The 18136-nt window shown below is 40.7% G+C and overlaps 1 protein-coding gene across 3 annotated transcripts in view; it reads right to left on the bottom strand.

The window, feature by feature from the left end:
* Positions 1–9272: 9272 nt before the first annotated feature.
* Positions 9273–18136, bottom strand: part of LOC131223924 (E3 ubiquitin-protein ligase listerin) — a 172841-nt gene continuing 163977 nt past the window's right edge. For all 3 annotated transcript variants that reach the window (XM_058219514.1, XM_058219513.1, XM_058219515.1), the window contains 2 exons: positions 11699–11929; positions 9273–9941 (listed from right to left, as the gene is read on the bottom strand). In XM_058219514.1, coding sequence (XP_058075497.1) covers positions 9714–9941; positions 11699–11929 — 459 coding nt within the window. In that variant the 3' untranslated portion in view covers positions 9273–9713. The remainder of the gene's footprint in view (positions 9942–11698; positions 11930–18136) is intronic.

Below are 18136 nucleotides of genomic sequence, written 5' to 3'. Positions count from 1 at the left end.
ATGAATGGACAGACTGGATAAAATACATAAATCACGGTGGACTCCACAAAATTTACCCTGTACGCTTAGGGTACTGAGTTACTCAGTACGCAATCCGCTTCCATCTGAGATCCGATTACACTCATTTTTGGCACCCCACCCTAAATAATTTGGAGAAACAGATGGATGGTGCGGATGAAAGACGAGCACCAAAGTGGCCCCACGAGTGGCCCATTAGTTAGCTGCAGAAGGGGGCAGAGTCAGCTAAGATTTGCATCTTCTTCATTTTCTATACCTACGCCTAAAATGATCTGGAGAAATTGATGGACGGTGTGGATTAGACATATACTCCATGGTAGAGCCCATGAGTGGGGCCCCTCTCTTGTCTAAGAGGGCTTCACCCCTCCCGCGGACGCTGGGCAGCAGCTTCCGCTGGCTGTCACAGACTCACAGCTGCACTTTTTTTCTTTCTTTTTTTTTTTTTCATTTATTATTATTATTATTAGTTAATTTTCCTCTATATGTAGGGTCCACTAGAAAGATCCAATTCGTCCATCGGGTTGACCAGGTCACTGTGGACCCAAAAAGCTCTGCCTTGGGTAGGGTCAACTTCCCACAAACATCACAGTGGGCCTGGAAAGCTTTAACAGTGTCAATACTATTTTATATGGTGTGTATCACCCAAGACCTGAATGTAGCTGATATTTCGCCCCTAGGCCTAAAATGATATGGCAAAGTATATGAACGGTGTGGATTATATACATACATCAAGGTAGGTCCCACGAGTGGAGCACCTATGTAACGCCTAGGGGCTATCCCTTCTAGTGCTGGACAGCGTGCGGGCGCTGTATCTGACTGCTGCTGTCCTTCGAGCCTTCTCTCTCTCTCTCTCTCTCTCTCTCTCTCTCTCTCTCTCTTTTTTTAAAAATTTAATTTTTTATTTTTTTACGTTCAAGTGAGGCTGGCGTGTAGACAATCCACACCATCCATCTGTTTTGCCGTCATATGGTGGGAGCTTTGGATGAAGGTGATATCTGTATTATTTCACCGTCCATGTCTAAGTGATCTAATCAATATGTTGAATGGCAAAAAAATATCATAGAGGGCCACACAAGGTGGTCCACCTTATCATAACATGAGGGGTACATTGTCTCATAACGTGGCCCACCTGTGGGCCCCATAATGGTCCACAATCATCAAAGAAAAGAAAGAGAGAGGAAAGAAGGAAGGGAAAGATTGGGCTATTGGATGGGTTCCCACCGCTACAGGGCCCTCCACACACAACTATCATATGTACCAAGTGGCTCCCACCCTTATGGGTCCATGAAAAATGAAAGAAAGTAAATAAAAAGGAAGAGTTTGTCCTCCCTTGCACTCAAAATGGTGGATGGATGGTCGGATTGGGCCGGATCGTCAATCGGACGGCTTGGATGGTGAAGTTCCTCCCCTAAACTCATCTAACCTTCCCTCAAGGTCTAATATCTCTTAAACACATCTCTTTCTCTTAAGCACTTTCTTTTCTCTCTCTAATCTCTCTCCAATTTCTTCTCTTTCTCCCTAATGTCTTCTTTCTCACTCTCTAATCTATTTTCTCTCACCCTCATTTGCTAGGAAATTTTGTAGAAATGATAGGGGTTTGGAAGCTTTTGCAGTAAAACTTTTTGGGTAGATAGAGAATTATGAAAAGAGAGGGGTAAAATAAAGAGAAAAAGAAGGAAAGAATGATAGCTAGCATGAGTAAGGGTATGGGTTGTATGAGAAAGGTAAGAGCTTATTTGACTAATGGGGAGAGAGTGATATGAGTGATGGATGGGTTGATTGATGGTTTGATTGTTGGATTAATTGATGGATTGATTGATTTGGCGACATTGAGATTTGTGCAAGTGGAGCCCACGTGCGTTGCGTGGCCCACTTCGAATTGTGCCAAAATTGCAACTTCTAATCTAGGGACCAAAATGGGGCATACCATGCGGCGTTGGAATCGTAGCACCCGCACGGTCATTAGGGTATATGTCTCGGGGTATTGTTGTACAAAAATATGGTAACAATCAAAACTCGTCGATAATGTCTGTTGGATATATGACGACACCGAAAACGAAGCGTACGGTCAACCTCGCAGGGTTACGGGTCTTACAACCCATCTTCCATTCCTTACTTGTAAGTGTGTTTAAGTCCATTTTATTGGTGATTTAAGTTTTTTATTGCGTTTTCATTTTGATTTCATCTCTTTTCTTAAGTTTTGAAACCCCTTTATTGGGTTATTTCAAATAGATTTGATTTACTTGATACTCTTCCTTTCTTCTTGTTTAAAAGTATGGAACAACGATCTAAACGTGCTATACACAAAATACAAGCCGGTTCCTCGTCACGATCCGGTTCCCTTGATAGTCAGACCATCCGTCCATCGGAGGATAACCTCGAAAATCTTTGAGATTTTAGAACAATAAACATTATCATTAAAAGATCAGTAAATTTGAATCATATTGTAGAATATGGGTTATATTTTCTGAGGTAGGACAGGAAAAGGTTCTTCAATGGGTAGGGAATCCATACTGATTGATTGTACAAGAGATGTACTATTCTATTTCTGATCTATCTATAGAAAACGACATACTTTTCAAAGTTAAATTTTTAGAGGAAACAATTTCAATTATACCCTCCACCATCACATCTTTGATGGAAATTTAATTGGTAGAGGATGGAATTCCAATTGCTCTTCTTATGGACAAAATGTCAAATTCTGAGAGAGAATCCATCACCTGAGTTTTATGTGGTTTTGATGCGGATTGGAGATTGGGTAATGCTCTTCCTATTGGAAAACTATTTCTTAAATACCACGTTCTTCATCGAATTTTTACTTCCAATGTTTATCCAAGAGCCGGTAACAAAACCAACCTTACTCCATTCTTGGTTCGTATTCTTCATGCCATAGCTACTCGAGTTAGAATTTGTCTTCTTACTCTCATATGTTACTCCATCATTTAGTATCAAATGCACCATAAGCATGGTTCTCTTCCGTTCGGTTACCTCATGACGTTTCTCGTGTTATTTTTTCGTGTCTAAATTCCATCTATTGAGGCATCGGAATCTGAGCTTCCTTTTAATTCTTTAAATTTGCATATGATGAACTTAACTCCTCTACTAGAGCAAACAAGGCGTTCATGACGACATACAGGAAGAATGGGTCCGTATCGATCAACATGTCTTCCTCACATTTTTTTTCCAGGAAAATTCAGCAAGCCGCGGTCAATGTGATCTTGGATAATGTTCCTAAACACAACACGTTTATTAGTTGAACGAGACCGAGTTTCATGCCATTTACAATATTCGGTCTTTTGTAATTCGTCGGCCAATGGTATCTTATGATTCATAGGAATTTCGATAAATTTCTCGGCCAACAAAATGTCAAATATTTCTTCAGCTCTCATAATGTCAAAAGTGTAGATCTTTTGAGCTTTTTGTGCGGTCGATTCCGCTTTGACCAATGCATAACATACTAGTGGCTTCTTAGCCACCACTTCGGCAATTGCGACCTCGTAATTTGGGTCATTGTAATACGTCACTAATGATGAGTTCTTTTGCCTGGTTACTTCTTACAAAAGTTCTTCATACTGAGAGACCTTTTTGGTTAGGTCATATAAATCTATGAACTTTGTGCCTATAAACTTCTTGTGAAGTTTATACTCAAGCCCATATTGTGCAAGTTGCACAAATTTGGCTTCATTCATGACAGCCTTGCAATGACTTTTTGCCTGCTTAAATTGTGTGATGTAACTCTCACATGTTTCTTCGGGCAATTATCGAAAACGGGCTAGATTAGCCATAGTGATTTCTCTGTTCTTAGAAAAAAATTGAGCGTGAAAATTCTCTTCCATTTCTTTCCAAGTGTGTATTGAATCTGGCAACATGTTCAAATATTATGTGAAGGTTGCTGATGTTAGCAAATGACCAAATAATTGCAATTAGTGATAATCATTGTTAGCCAATTTTCTGCATTGCATTGTAAATCGGTCAACATGTTCGATAGTCGACTGATTAGGTTCGCTTGAAAATAAGGCAAAATCCGATTGATAGTTCCTTGGCAATGGGTGTTGTCGATCTATCCATTTGGGGTATGGTTTATGATACATCGGGACAGTGTTGCGGTGAGTACTTGACCAACAACTTGTTGGACAATTTGGACAATCTAGTCGCGATCTATTCGTTGAGGTACTAAGATTGGCGGTTGGTTAAGGCCAAATCGATTCAAATTATCCCAGAATCTAGGGAATTGTTGGAGATCGATTCCTCATAGCAATCCCTGATTTCAATTCTTAGGTATAAAGTTCCTAGCATCTCGCTCCAGTCGCCCAGCTTCCATAGGAGGTGGAACATTTCTTATCTCAGTGGAATTCATTGCGGAGGCGGCATGGGTGGCAGTGGAGCTTCATTACTGATAAAACTTCCATCGGAATTGTATTGCATTAAAGATGACGTTCGGTAGGCCATCATAGCCATCAATTGATGCATGGGTTCAGTCTGGCTGGCCATATATCGATTAATATTTTTAGCTTGAGCATGTAATTGCTCTCATTGGGCCCTTCCATATTCTTGTACAAGTTGAATGCTCAGTTGCACATCTCGAAGCACGATAAAAATCTTGTCTGGAAGAATAGTCCGAGAAGTCGATGTTCCTCCCTGATCTCCAGTACTAGGCGTTGGACTATTGTTTAAATTCAACACCTCAGGGGCTGTTGGAACTGGCACGTCCTCAACTACAGGTGGTGCAATTGGCATAGAGGGATCGATCCCAACAATACGAGCACTTTTTATATTTATAATTGGCAATATTACGCCAATAAGTTAGAGATAAGGTCCCACCGGGTGTGCTAAAAACTGTTGCGTGGTTCTATTTTTAGCTGTACGCGGGCATGCTAGAATTGAAATTGGGTCTTTAATTCAAACTGAACAATTATGATCCCAAGCACCAAGATAGGTAAACATGTAGTGTATGATTGAGATATGATGAGATGGGTCACCTATTCAGCCACTTACTCAAAGTGTAAATTGGATCAGGCGATATTCAGAGGGTGGGGTTCGTTATCTGATGATGGGTCGAATTGGGCCGGATCATCGATCGAACGGCTCAGATGGTGAAGTCCTCCCTTAAACTTCTCTAACCTTCCCTCATGCTCTCTCTTTAATCTCTCTAAAACACTTCTTTCTCCAAAACTCTCTCCAAAACACTTTCTCTTAAACACTATCTCTTAAGCACTTTTTGGTATCTATCTAATCTCTCTTTAATTTTTTTTCTCTTCTCTTCTCTTCTCACTCTCATTTGTTAGGAAAATTGGGGAAATGAGAGGGGTTTGGGAGCTTTTGTGGTAGGACTTTTTGGATAGAGAGAGAATTATGAAAAGAGGGGGTAGAATGGGAGGGAAATGAGAGAGAGAGAGAGAGAGAGAGAGAGAGAGAGAGAGAGAGACTTAGCATGGGCAAGGGTATGGGTGAGTGATGGGAGGCATGAACTTATTTGACTAATGGAGAGAGAGAGAGAGAGAGAGAGAGAGAGAGAGAGAGAGAGAGAGAGACATGAGTGATTGATGGATGGACTGATGGATTGATTGGACTACCTTGGGAATTGTGTAAGTGGGGCTCACGTCACGTGTGCGTTGCGTGGTCCACCTTGGATTGCGCCAAAAATTATTACTTCTGATCTAGGTGTCGAAATGGGACATGCCGCGCAACGTTGGAATTGCAGGGTGTGCACGATCGCCAATGCACAAGTCTTAGGTCATTACGGTACTAAAATAGGGTTATGATCGAAGCTCGCCAATCTGGTCCACCGGAAACGTACCGGCACTGGAAATGAAGCGTACGGTCGATCTTACAGGGTTATGGGTCTTACAATTGGCCTCTTTTGATACTTCATCTACCTTATCTCCCTTTTAAGCTTTAGGATTCTGACAATCCTTTTTCATATGCCCCTGAGTTCCATATTTTTAACACTTCATTTTCTCATTGCCCTTATACTTGGACCATGAACGTGACAGATTACTCTTTTCCTGCTCCGAATTCCTTCTCCTAGTTACCAACGCATCCATGGAGGAACCTGTGCTACCATCCTTCTTTCTTAATAGCCTCGACTGAAGGGCTAAGATGACAGTCTCAACATCGATGGGCTCTCTACTATAGCACATAGTATTTACAAAGCTATTGTAAGACTCTATAAGGGAGTTTAACAGAATTTGGGCTTGATCTTCCTCGCCGATCTTCACTTCCACGCTCGTCAATTTGCGAATGATCTGATTAAACACGCTGATGTGTTCATAAAGATCCGACCCCTCCGCTATCTTCATATTATAAAGTTGTTTCTTCTGGTAGAAATGATTTGACAACAATTTCGTCATGTACAAGCTATCTAACTTCATCCAAAGTCTTGTGGTAGTTTTTTAATACAAGACATTGTAAATGACATTATCTGCCAAACATAGTTGGACCGATGTTTTTGCTCTTTCATCCAACTCTTCCTATTCTTTATCACTCATAGACGCTAGATGCTTTTCAATACCAAAGAGTGCATGTTGTAACCTTTGCTGGTCTAGAAGGCCTCTCATCTTCACCTTTCATAGTTCGAAGTTGTTTTTCTCGGTAAACTTCTCTATTTCGTACTTCACGTTTGATCCCTTAATCATCATGATGCCAATCCAAACTAAAATCTCAACATACGCTCTGATACCACTTGTTGGGAATCCGCAGAAGCAAACATAAACCAAGCAATCACAAAACACATGATTTTGCGTGAAAAAATCTTTATGAGAAAAAAATCACGACACAAAGTGATACCAAATCACTATGAAAACAAAAGTACAAGAGATAAAATCACTCACAATATTTGACAACCTTCGTTTTCACCTTTCCAAGCCCCCAAAACATTTAGGGCGTGTTTGGCCCGTGGACTTAGGAGGGAGTAGGAGGGATAGGATTGTAAAATTCCTCCTATTCGTATAATAGTCTGTTTGGGTCGCGAGGGATTGAAGTGGATTGCAGATTTCTGATGGATTTGGACAGGACTGAGAGGGATGATGAAATCCCTCCTTGGATACTTCACCGTCATCCGATCCATCATCGAGCCCATCCCTCTTCCCTCCACAGTCTATCGTACGGACTGCGGGATGAGATTTCTCAGGGCGTCGCGCTAGTGAGAGAGATAGCGAGGATTGTGTTTTTGGTGCGAAACCACCGTTATTTAGGGCTGCATGTTGGTCGCGAATGTGATTTAATTGAAAGGGCGTTGCCATCGCGAGCTGACGGTGTCTGAGGGCTAAGGTTAGTCTTCTTCCTTACGTCTGGGCATGAAACGTTCTTATGTACATGATTTGAGGTCATGCATGTTCTAGAAAATGTGGGTTTATTCTAGCGTTTGAGAGGGGCACGATGAAATTTCAGGCCTAATCATCTACCCTTGTCATCATCGGCGAAACAGGCCCTCTAAGATGCATTTGGCCTGTCTGGCTGACTGCCATGGCTTTAGGATTTCCATGGCATGCCCAAATACCCGTTGGTTGATGGTGAATGGGGCATGCATTCGAAATACATGTACAGTTTCATGTAGGTTCAATGTTAGTTGGTTTTTTGTTTTCTATAGATCTCTAGTATGGTTACTCTCATCTAATTTTTGTGGTTTGGTATATCCTTTGGATTTCTGATAGTGTAGTTGGATTTCTGATTTATACTTCAAATATACTATTTTTAGAATCCTAAGGCTCTAAGCTTTCTTTGGATTTCTGATGGATTTCGCAGCATGGTTTCATTGTCTTGAAGTTCAATTATCTCATCTCTGGATTTGTTATAGATTTCACCGTGTGAGTTTTCTCCTATTTCGCTTTACTGGTTCTCAGAATTAGGGTAGTTAGATTCCGTTTTTTAGATTCTTTGCAAATTCATGATCTTAGGAGTTTTGGGTTCTCTGAATATCTTTGTGAATTTTGTCATATGGGTTTTCTTCCATATGCGACTGGGCGTAGTTCTGGAATATGTATATACATTAGTTGCGTGGCACGATGAACAGCGTGGATGAGACAATTACATCACTGTGGGCCCCACAGAGCCCTGCCCGGACAGGTTGTCTGGCCTGGGCAGTGAGATTCGAATGTTTTGAATCCTGCCCCACCTAAACCCAATCTGCCCAAACGAGCATGCTTTTCAAAACCATGGGATTTCATGCCATCCCATGCCGGGCCAAATGGGAGCATTGTTTGTGATCCTGGATAAGCCAGACATCCCAAACATGACTCATTTTTGGACATGGGATACAACAATAGTATCGTATTTGCCCCAATCCATTGACCAGGCCATCATTACCTTAAAACAGATCTCATCCCTCCTAATCCCATTCAATTCGTCCGGCCAAATAGGCCCTTAGCTTTCCTTGGAATAGCTTAGGATTACCCTAATCCCGCAATTACATCCATATATATAGTGTCACGCTCGGAATAGGAAACAATACCCACAATTTTGTAAAATCACACGCTTTTGTCAATGGGATCGAAGCCTTCCTCAATGGCATCGAGTAGCACCCCAAAAATAGTCCAACGAACAATTGAAATAAATCAGAATATTCTCGATGAGATCAAACATGTCCGTCGATACTTGATGGGATCGAGTGGTCTGTTGATGGCATCTACATACCCTGCTCCAGCTAGATTGAATTCATCTGACAACACCTAATTCAACAAGCAAATGTCCACAAATCAACTGTTATGATGGGCTCAACGACAGTGTGTTGCACAACTTGGTGGTTTAATTTGCCTTAATGTTCGACCAGTGGCCAGTTTCTGAGTAGCTTGATATCAAACACCATACTATGCATGATTAGAAAAGAACTCTACGTTCTATACTTCTTTATTTTTATTTTTGATAACATGATGTCCCAGCTCTTTTTTAAGACCAGACTAATCCTTGCAAATGCACGCAAACACAGGCAAACCGCGTGCAAACTCTGCGTTCTATAATAAGCAGGGAAAAGTGGGTACAAAGGGATGACTATGCTAGTTCCAATTGATGTGGTTGATCATCAACTTTAAGGTCCACTAGATCAATGGCCCGGGTTTCACATCTCCAGCACGTTCATCATATGCCCCCCTCCCTTTATTTATTTATTTTCATGACTACCGAATCTATTGGACAGAGAAGGCTCCAGATGATTGTGGATCCTCTTCCTCTATCTGTATATGTGCATATAGATGAAATACACCATCCAAGAAGAGGGTAAAAAAGTTCATGCAACAATTGCTGAAATAACCAATTCAAAATTCCAAGAATATAAGAAAACTTTCCATTCTAAATTTCAAGAGTGAACGCAAACTTGCATCCACCTACAGCAGGTCCTGAAAAGAAACAGAATAATAAAAGCACCATATAACTATTACAGGATGAGAAAAGTCACCATGACTAGTTGAATATGCTTGCCATTGCATTGATCTCTGCTTCCTCCAAGAAAATCAAATATATATTGATCTAAACACCGTAATCAATAAGCACCCCAATCTGTACAATCATACAAAATTGAGCTTGATCTTTTTCTCCACAGAAGCAATATATATAAAATAAGCAGCTCACAAGGGAACTGACATTTGCACCATCGAATACCCCACTTTCTCTGCTTAGGGTACTGAAATTGCAACATGTGTGGTGCTGTTCTAATTCCAGGGTGCGCATGGGAAAACATGAGTTCCATAAAATCATTTTCCAGCTCAGAATGGAGTCTGGCACAAAGGGCATGTTGATTTGTGGGATGTTGAGAACCACTTGTAGAGGCAGGCTGAGTGGAATTTGTGCTTGCAGGTCTTGCATGCAAGACGGGGAAGGCTGCCATTAGTCGTGTGGATGATGCTGTAGCAGATGGGGCATTCCTCGATGCCTTGGAACTCCTTGTCAAAGTTGCTTTTCCAGATCCGGATTGCTTCAGCAATAGCCCCATTCTGAGTAAACAAATAGACAAAAAAAAAAAGAAGAGAAATAAGCCATTTCTTTTATGTTATTTGTAATATTTTTCCACCTTCTAATATTGAATAGGTTTTCCTAAATGTTGCAACAAAGAACAAAGGTGAAGTATAAGACGAACAATGAAAGGAGTTGACCACCCCAACAGTTCAAGGTGAAGCATAGGAACAATGGACAGCATTTTCCTTTTTCCTTTTTCAGTAGGCGAAAGATGCAAACCTTTCCATGAGGTTTGCTAGCTAGCCTGACATGCACCCTCTCCAAGTGCACTATTTCTTTCTTTCTTTCGTTGTTGTTGTTGTTTTTTTTTTTTCAAGGACTAAAATTTTATTCATTGAAAAGATCAAATGCTTATATACTGAAAGGAAAAAAAAAACAGGAGGTGATCCAATCCATGTTCAAATTTCTAAGATGACTAGTGGATGGGGTTATCTTAGCAGTGACTAAGTTGGCTCCACTGTTAAGACGACCATTTGCAAATATTAGGTAGGTGGTGGGCCACCCCTTCACAAAAAGAGAAAAAATGAAGGTTTAAAAAGACTTGCCTAAGGTCTGCATTCAATACGTATGTGGCCCATAGGATCAGTGGATCAACCTAGTTTTACATTTGGTCATCTCCACAGTGGGGGTTGTTAGAGAAAAAAAAGGCCTTTTGGAGAGAAAAGTCTCTTTAACTAGAGCTGGATGTCCAGCCCCCTTCTTGTTTATATAGATGATGTTCCAAATCCAAAAAATACCTTTGGAACCAAGGACAAAAGAGAAAAAAACAAAAGAAAGAAAAATAGTAAGAGAAATATGAGGAGAATGAGAGAGGGCCCACAGTTCAGAAATATCTACATGGGTCAATTTATGCATTCCGTTCAGATGTCCCTTGGCATGGGAGCTGTGTGTAAAGTACATGTGGGGGCAAGCATACCACTCTTATCCACAGACGCAACTCAGAAAATAAATTTAGTTGATTCCATCTTCAGTTCAATAAAGCAAGGATAATTACAGAGTCATGAAAGAGAAGAACGAAGATTTGTTGCAACTATTGTTTAATTAAACATAGAAATACAGTGCCCAGCTGGGCAATTTTTATGGTCCAAACAATTGTACATGTGGGGGCCACCTTTTGGCTGCCCCAACTGTTTGTATGGTGGGCAGCAACATGGATGTGAGCTATACCAAAATCTATCCAAGAGATTATCCTAACATCCCACGTTCAAATGTAAACCACTGGACATAATTGCCATTTGCAATCCACCAATCAAATGGCTAGGATTATCTGATTGGGAGACATTGGGGCATGGCTAATTTCATGCAGGGCCCAGTTGATGAATGGCTGACATTTACCCAAAGGTGGGTGACCTGTATCAATGCTTGGCCAGCAAGAAAATGTCATTTCTTTCAATTGAAATATACCAAAATCCATCCAACAGATTATCCTAATCATCCAAATGTGAACCACTGACATAATTGCCATTGGAAATCTGCCAATCAAATGGCTAGGATTATCTGATAAAGGAGACACTAGGGCATGGTCAATTTCATGCAAGGCCAACTCGATGAATGGCTGACATTTACCCAAAGGTGGGTGTGACCTGCATCATTGCTTGGCCGGCAAGAAAAAGCCATTTCTTACAATTGAGCATCATATAAATACCTCTTAATAAATCCTGCTAGTGTTAGGATATAGTTGTTCATACCTAGAGAAAATTTACAAATATGATTTTATAGTAGGATCATAGATTACCTGATTTCGAACAAATGCAGTCATTGACAGCAGCCATTTCCTTTGCTTCACTTCACTAATCCCAAGACTCCTAGTGCAATCAACATCCACAGGGCGCAGAGGGTAGCAAGAGGGAAGCCGAATAACCAAATCCATTCCCGTCTCCTCTTTTTTATAGGTAGCAATCACCTCATATGCTGATTTGTTCATGATAATTGAGAAGTTCTCATCAGCAACAACCGCTTCTTTGATCTGCACAATCAAGAATGTTAATCCAAAAGTCCTTCGGAGGAATATTTGCACAAAGTTTATCACGACTTCAGCTGTATCAGCCAACAGGTTAGTCTGTAAATATAACCAGGATGCATGAACCAGTATAGAGATATTTAGATAAGATTCCCTTGTGAATGTCAACTGGTCAGGAACCACGCAATGCACAGGTGCACACGTCTTATATGAGATTGTAGGTTGTATATTTGTTAGTGTGAGAGGGATGGAGACTGTTAGTGTGAGAGGGATGGAGACATGGGCTGTGTGGCACCGGAATCCTCAGCAACACCTTTTTACAGCACCCAAGCCGTGTGGGGCCCACTGTGGTGTGTGTGAATCCAGTCCATCCATCACATGAGCCCCATGATATTAAACATGCAGAGAGAAAGAAATCATCTCCATCCCAACTCAGGCAGGCCAGAGCATAGGGAACGATGTAAAATAACGACTAAAACTTCTAAGTTCAGACAGTGTGGCTGCCTAGGTTTTGGCTCAAGCTGAATTTTAGATCGTCCTCTCACTGCGATAAGGCACACTTGATAAACAGGTTGAATGGAAGATACATGCAATAATCGGTTCCACAAAAACCTACTGTTGGCGTCCCCTTCCCATTGTTTCAAGTAGTGTGGCCCACCTTAATTGAGGATTGGACCAATCTTTGGCAGAAGTGCCTAAATTAAGATGCAGAATTGATAGATGGATTAGATTCTCCTCACACGATATTGTAGACAAATGTAAAGAGATAGGGACCTAGGATGTAGTATTTCTACTATTATCAGAGAAGGGAGATGCTACTGTAGAACCGGTAAAACTGTAGGGCCATCTATCCAAAGGACATGGAGCAGGTTTATGCATCTATCAGGTCCGTCCATATACTGGCACAATGAAAGATCACTTAATCCATGAGATATTACTTTTTCTACAGTATATCTCACGGCATATTTACTCGTTAACTCTTTTGTTTTCCAACCATCAATTTAATGGTCACCAATTGTATGGATAAGGGTTTGATTTCAGAGACACAGACCATCCATCCTGATGCCTGCATATGTGTGGACCCAATTGCAGATCACCCTTCCATATTTACTGTAGACAGATGGCTATACCATATTAATGTTTGCCTAACACACCATTTCATCTCCCATGACAGAGAGGGAGAGAGAGATGGTATGTGGGAGAAGGCTTTTTATTGGAAGAAAGGATTTTTAGGCAGTGTGCAGGTGCACGCACACACTGGTACAATACTCAAACTCTGTGGGATCCACCATGATGTGTGTGTAAAACCATGATCCCCATTTTTCTCTGCAGCGTGCTTTGGCTGAGTTGTGGACCAGGCTGAGTTTTTGCCACGGAAGCTAACATCCAGATGCACACATGATGGACTGACTAGATTTTACACACAACAACATGGGGGGGGGGGGGGGGGCGGTGGAGGTGTGGGTTGTGGATATCTGCAAAGAGATTAGAAACGAGGTAAGAGAGGGCTGCCACGCAGGCAGCCCCTTGTTAGGATGATGATTCATTTACCACATGTATTGATGACGACTTAGTCTACATAGTTTAAAATGCATTTGAGGCAGATATTACCTCTGAAGATAAGCCTCAAACCTTGAGGCATATTTGAGGCTCATATCTCCTGCTTCAGATTATTCTGCATGTGTGAGGCATATGGCTCTCTTTGTTTTATTTTCACCCATGTGTTTGAGTTTTAGTTGAAAGAAAAAATAAAATCCAAGAAGTAATACCTCTCTCTCTCTCTCTCTCAGGTTGTGTGAAAGAGGACAGTTGTCTAAGACTCTCAAACATTAATACTCGTAGATGATTTATATTTGGTTTGAGAAAAAAGATGTATATTTTCCTTTACAGTTAACTTTTTATCTTTCCCACCTTTTAAATAAATTTCATGTTTATTGTTTATTTTTTTCGTTTTCGTTTATTCTTTTAATGATTTTTCATTAGAAGTAAAAAGAACTAACAAGAATCTATTTCTTGCCTTACTGGAGGACTACGCACCACTGACTCTGCCTCACACCTTTGAAAACACTAACCCTAGCAAGGTTTAGAGTATAGTCCAAAACTGATATGTATTGCTCGATATGTACAGTATTTCCCATCAACGACACAACTGTGTTGTCCCGTATAGCCCGAAACAACCTGGTAAAGGATTGATACAGGTCCGTGCCGACGGTGACCATATGATACCCAACACACTGAGATTTAAAACCATAAACCCTAGGCACTGTTGATTCACTTAAACCAATAAATACATCACCCACTAAGAAATTATAGGAGTCCTAATGCATCATGACATGCATAGAATCTTGATGAGACATTTCAGGTTGGTTGGGCCCACCATGGATGGGTGATGCTCCAAAAGCTATCATATTAGAAGACCCTAGCCGTCCAATCTTTCTCATTTCTTTCCTACTGTATTTATTTTAAAGAATGAATATATATTGTATAAAGGGAGCCAAAGCAACCCAAAAGAAACAGAACAACAAAACAAGCTAAAGCAGAAAGAAAAACCTTACAAGCCCAACAAACAACTATACAACCTAAGGAGAGGCCCAAAATCCTAACACAACAACCAACTATACAACTAGAGAAGCCCAAAACCTAACACAACAACCAGCTATACAAACAACGACAAAAACCTCAAAACCCCAAAAGAGAGAAACATGAGCTGAGATGGAAGCGCTATCCTAAAAGATGAAGAATGAAGGATCTGTCACTCAAGCTAAGGTCTAAAGTCCAATCCTTCAAATCTATGAAAATTTGAGCTGAAACCTTTGAAGAGGCAGAAGAGATGTTCTGAAAGCAGAGATGATTTATTTGTTTCCAAGAGAGTAGCCATTAACACTAAATTGCTTTGAGATGTTTTCCTATGCCTCCTCCATGCCAGGGGAGCAACAAATCGGGAATCGCACCAGGAGTCAAACCTGGCCAAAATGGCAGACCAAACTTCAACTGCAAAAGGGCAATGCAGGAATAGGAGAGAGATTGATTTTGCATCGCCTAGACAGAGGACAGACATTGCGAAGAACAATTCCGCAACATTGAAGATTATCCACTGTGAGAATTCTTCCTCTAGTGAGGAGTAAGATGAATGCCAACACCTTTGGGAGCTCCGTATGGCCAGAAGAAAGAAGGGAAGTTCAATGTTTGAGGGTGGTTTCTATCCCAATGAGATGCCAAAAGGATTTGGAGGAGGAGAAGCCCGAAGAAGAAAGCAAGCAGGAGAGAGAGTCCTCCATATCTGGACTGGGCTGAATCCCTTGCAGAAGCTTCAAGAGCCTTTAGGAACTCTTCAACTTCACTCTCCGAGAGAGCTCTCCTACAAGGACACCGGACCCTTGAACGATCATCGGAAAAGCAATTAGCTATAGTTATGGAGGTGTTCGAGGAGACTCTAGCCAGATTAGGGAAGACACAAGCTAGAGGTTTGTTAGAAATCCAACGGTCCAACTACAATCTGATCCTAGTTCCATCTCCAAGGTTGAAAGAGATGAGTTGCCTTCCCAGAAGAGAGGCTGAGAACTAGCAATGGCCTTCCAAATAGAGGAAGCTCTGTACAGTGAGAAAGATTTGGAAAACCAAACTCCCTTCCTTATATCATATTTGCAAGGAACAATTTCTTTCCACCTATTTCTGGCCTCGGTTTCGAAGCGCCAGAGCTATTTCCCAAGAGGGGCCTCATTGACGTTAGCTAAGACCCCGATGCCAACACCTCCTTCTGATTAAGGCCTATAGACCTTAGACCAACTAAGGAGATGGAACTTCTGACTTTCAAAGTTACTATTCCAGAGAAAATATCTCCTAAGTCCATCCTAGCTAGAATAGATTTAGGATAACGGTACAAAGAGAGGAAATAGGAAGGGAGGCTGGACAAAGCCGTTTTGATAAGGGCTAATTGCTCCCCTGGGACAGATAACGACTCTTCTAGGGTGATAGTTTTTGCTCCATTCTTTCAATGATAGCATCCCAAAGATGATTGGTTAGCTTGCCAATGCATAGAGGAAACCACAAGTAAGAAATGGGAATGAATCGGCCTTACACCTGAAGGCCTCCGAGTTGGAAAGAAAGGAATCGAATATATTAATATCCAACATTTCACTTTTGAAAATATTGATCTTAAGACCCAAAATAGCTTCAAAACAACAAATTACTTTCTGCGAATTAACCATGACATGTGCACAGGCTTCATAGAAAAGTGTGTCATCTGCGAAATGAATGTGGGTGACTGAGGGGCTTGAGGGGGACTCTTTGAATCCATTGAAAAACTCCATTTATTCCCATTTCCTTAGCAGACAACTTAGGCCATCAGAAGCAATCATAAATAGAAATAGGGATAGAGGATCTCCTTGCCTAAGCCCCTTGGTGGAAAAAAACCCTTTGGCGGATCCATTTACAAGCACTGAAAAAGAAGTAGAGGATGGGAAGAATGAATCCAACTCTACCATTCTAGCTAAAGCCGAATCTGCCCAGCCATTTCTTTCATACTATAGCTGTATTTTTTTATATATATTTTTTATTATTATAACCATCTACATGCAGGTTATTGATCGAAGGGCTAGAAGTTTCTAGGAGAACTTGGGGCATCCTATGTCCATAGCGGATGCTAGTAGACGAGTATACCTTTTAGGGTGTCCATGTGGCCCATGATACTTTTTCGACCATAAACGTGTTTTAGAGATTGGAATATCTATACTTGTTGAGTGTGAAATATTGCATATTTCTCCCTTATTGTGCATTGGTTTTATAAGAGTAGGTGTGCTTAATTGATCTAATTATGTGCTTTGCAATGCGAGGTAATTTGGAGAGCTAAAATGAAAAGGGCAATTAAAGCGATAATTTAATGCTCGAAGAATGACCAAGTGAAGGATTGGATCTATGGAGGTCAATATTGAAGAATTCAAATGTGAAAGATCCAAGGAAACCAAGTACAAAAATAAATAAATAAAAATCGAAGATTCAAAGTGAAGTTGCAAGTTGAAGAAGTTCAGAGACTTTCGATCCCATCGAGTGGACTTTGATGGGAGATCGATGCCATCGAGCATAAATCGAGAAAATTTGGAACGTTATTGGACAAAATTCTGTGTTCCTACTCGATGCCATCGAATGAGCCTTGATGCCATCGACATATTTCCAAAATTTGAAAAACCATTGCTGAACAATTTTCATGTTCCTACTTGATCCCTCGAGGAGATCTTCGATGCCATTGACAGAGGTTCGATGGGAGTTTGATGCCACCGACGACGTGTGCAATTGCATAAATTTAAAGTTGGTACGAATCAAGTCTATTTAAGGTGGTGGTTTAGGCTCTTCTAAGTACAATTTAGGGTTTGGGAGAGAGAGCAAGGAGTAGCGGAGAGTTTACGGAGTTGTGTTTCTTCACCAATCTTTTGGTTCTAAGTTCTTTTTCATGTTTTCCTTAGAGTTTAGTTCAATGATTACCATGGTTGGCTAAATCTCTGAGCTAGAGCCAAAAAGTGAAGCATGTAGTTGTTTTTAATGTTCTAGTTTACTTTGATTCAAGATATTTGGTTTGAATGTTGAACATTTCAATTAGTTTGGTTTGAATAAATTTTCGGTTTTAGTTTACTTTCATCTATCGACTCTGGGTACTTTGGATGCTTAGGAAGGCTATGATTGATTGCTTATCTAGCTTGCGAGAGATTGATTTGTAAAATCCATTAATCTATCATAGACTAAGGGCATGATAGATGCTTTGAATTCCCTGCGATCGATACTTTGGTGCCGTATGTGGGAATTGAATCAATTGAAGTTCAAATCTATTTTGGTTTGTGAATAATGAATTAACCACTCTATTATCCGACTAGATAGGATATGACTTCGATTCCAGTTATCTAATTGAATCAAGTAAAATAGACATTAAGAATGGCTAGAAGTGGAACCTTGGCGCTCTAGTGTTTTGCTTTATTGATTTCTCCTTTAAATTACTTAATTCTTAATCATTACTTCTTATAATCTAATTCCACAATTAGTTTTAGATTTAATTCTAGTTCTAAAGTGTTTTAGAGAACGCACACATATAAGTCCTTGTGGATGCGATCTCAGTCTCAATTTCATCGAGTTAAAACTACATCGCAACCCTGCGCTTGGGGTTGTCATCCATCTGGAAAGATCAAATTTTTGGCGTTGTTGTCGGGGACTTCGGCTGTGCTCTTC

The sequence above is a fragment of the Magnolia sinica genome, chromosome 13 (assembly GCF_029962835.1).
Source record: "Magnolia sinica isolate HGM2019 chromosome 13, MsV1, whole genome shotgun sequence".
In the NCBI taxonomy this organism is placed as follows: domain Eukaryota; kingdom Viridiplantae; phylum Streptophyta; class Magnoliopsida; order Magnoliales; family Magnoliaceae; genus Magnolia; species Magnolia sinica.
Note: the sequence above shows the minus strand (reverse complement) of the source record. Positions and strands in the feature narration are given on the sequence as shown.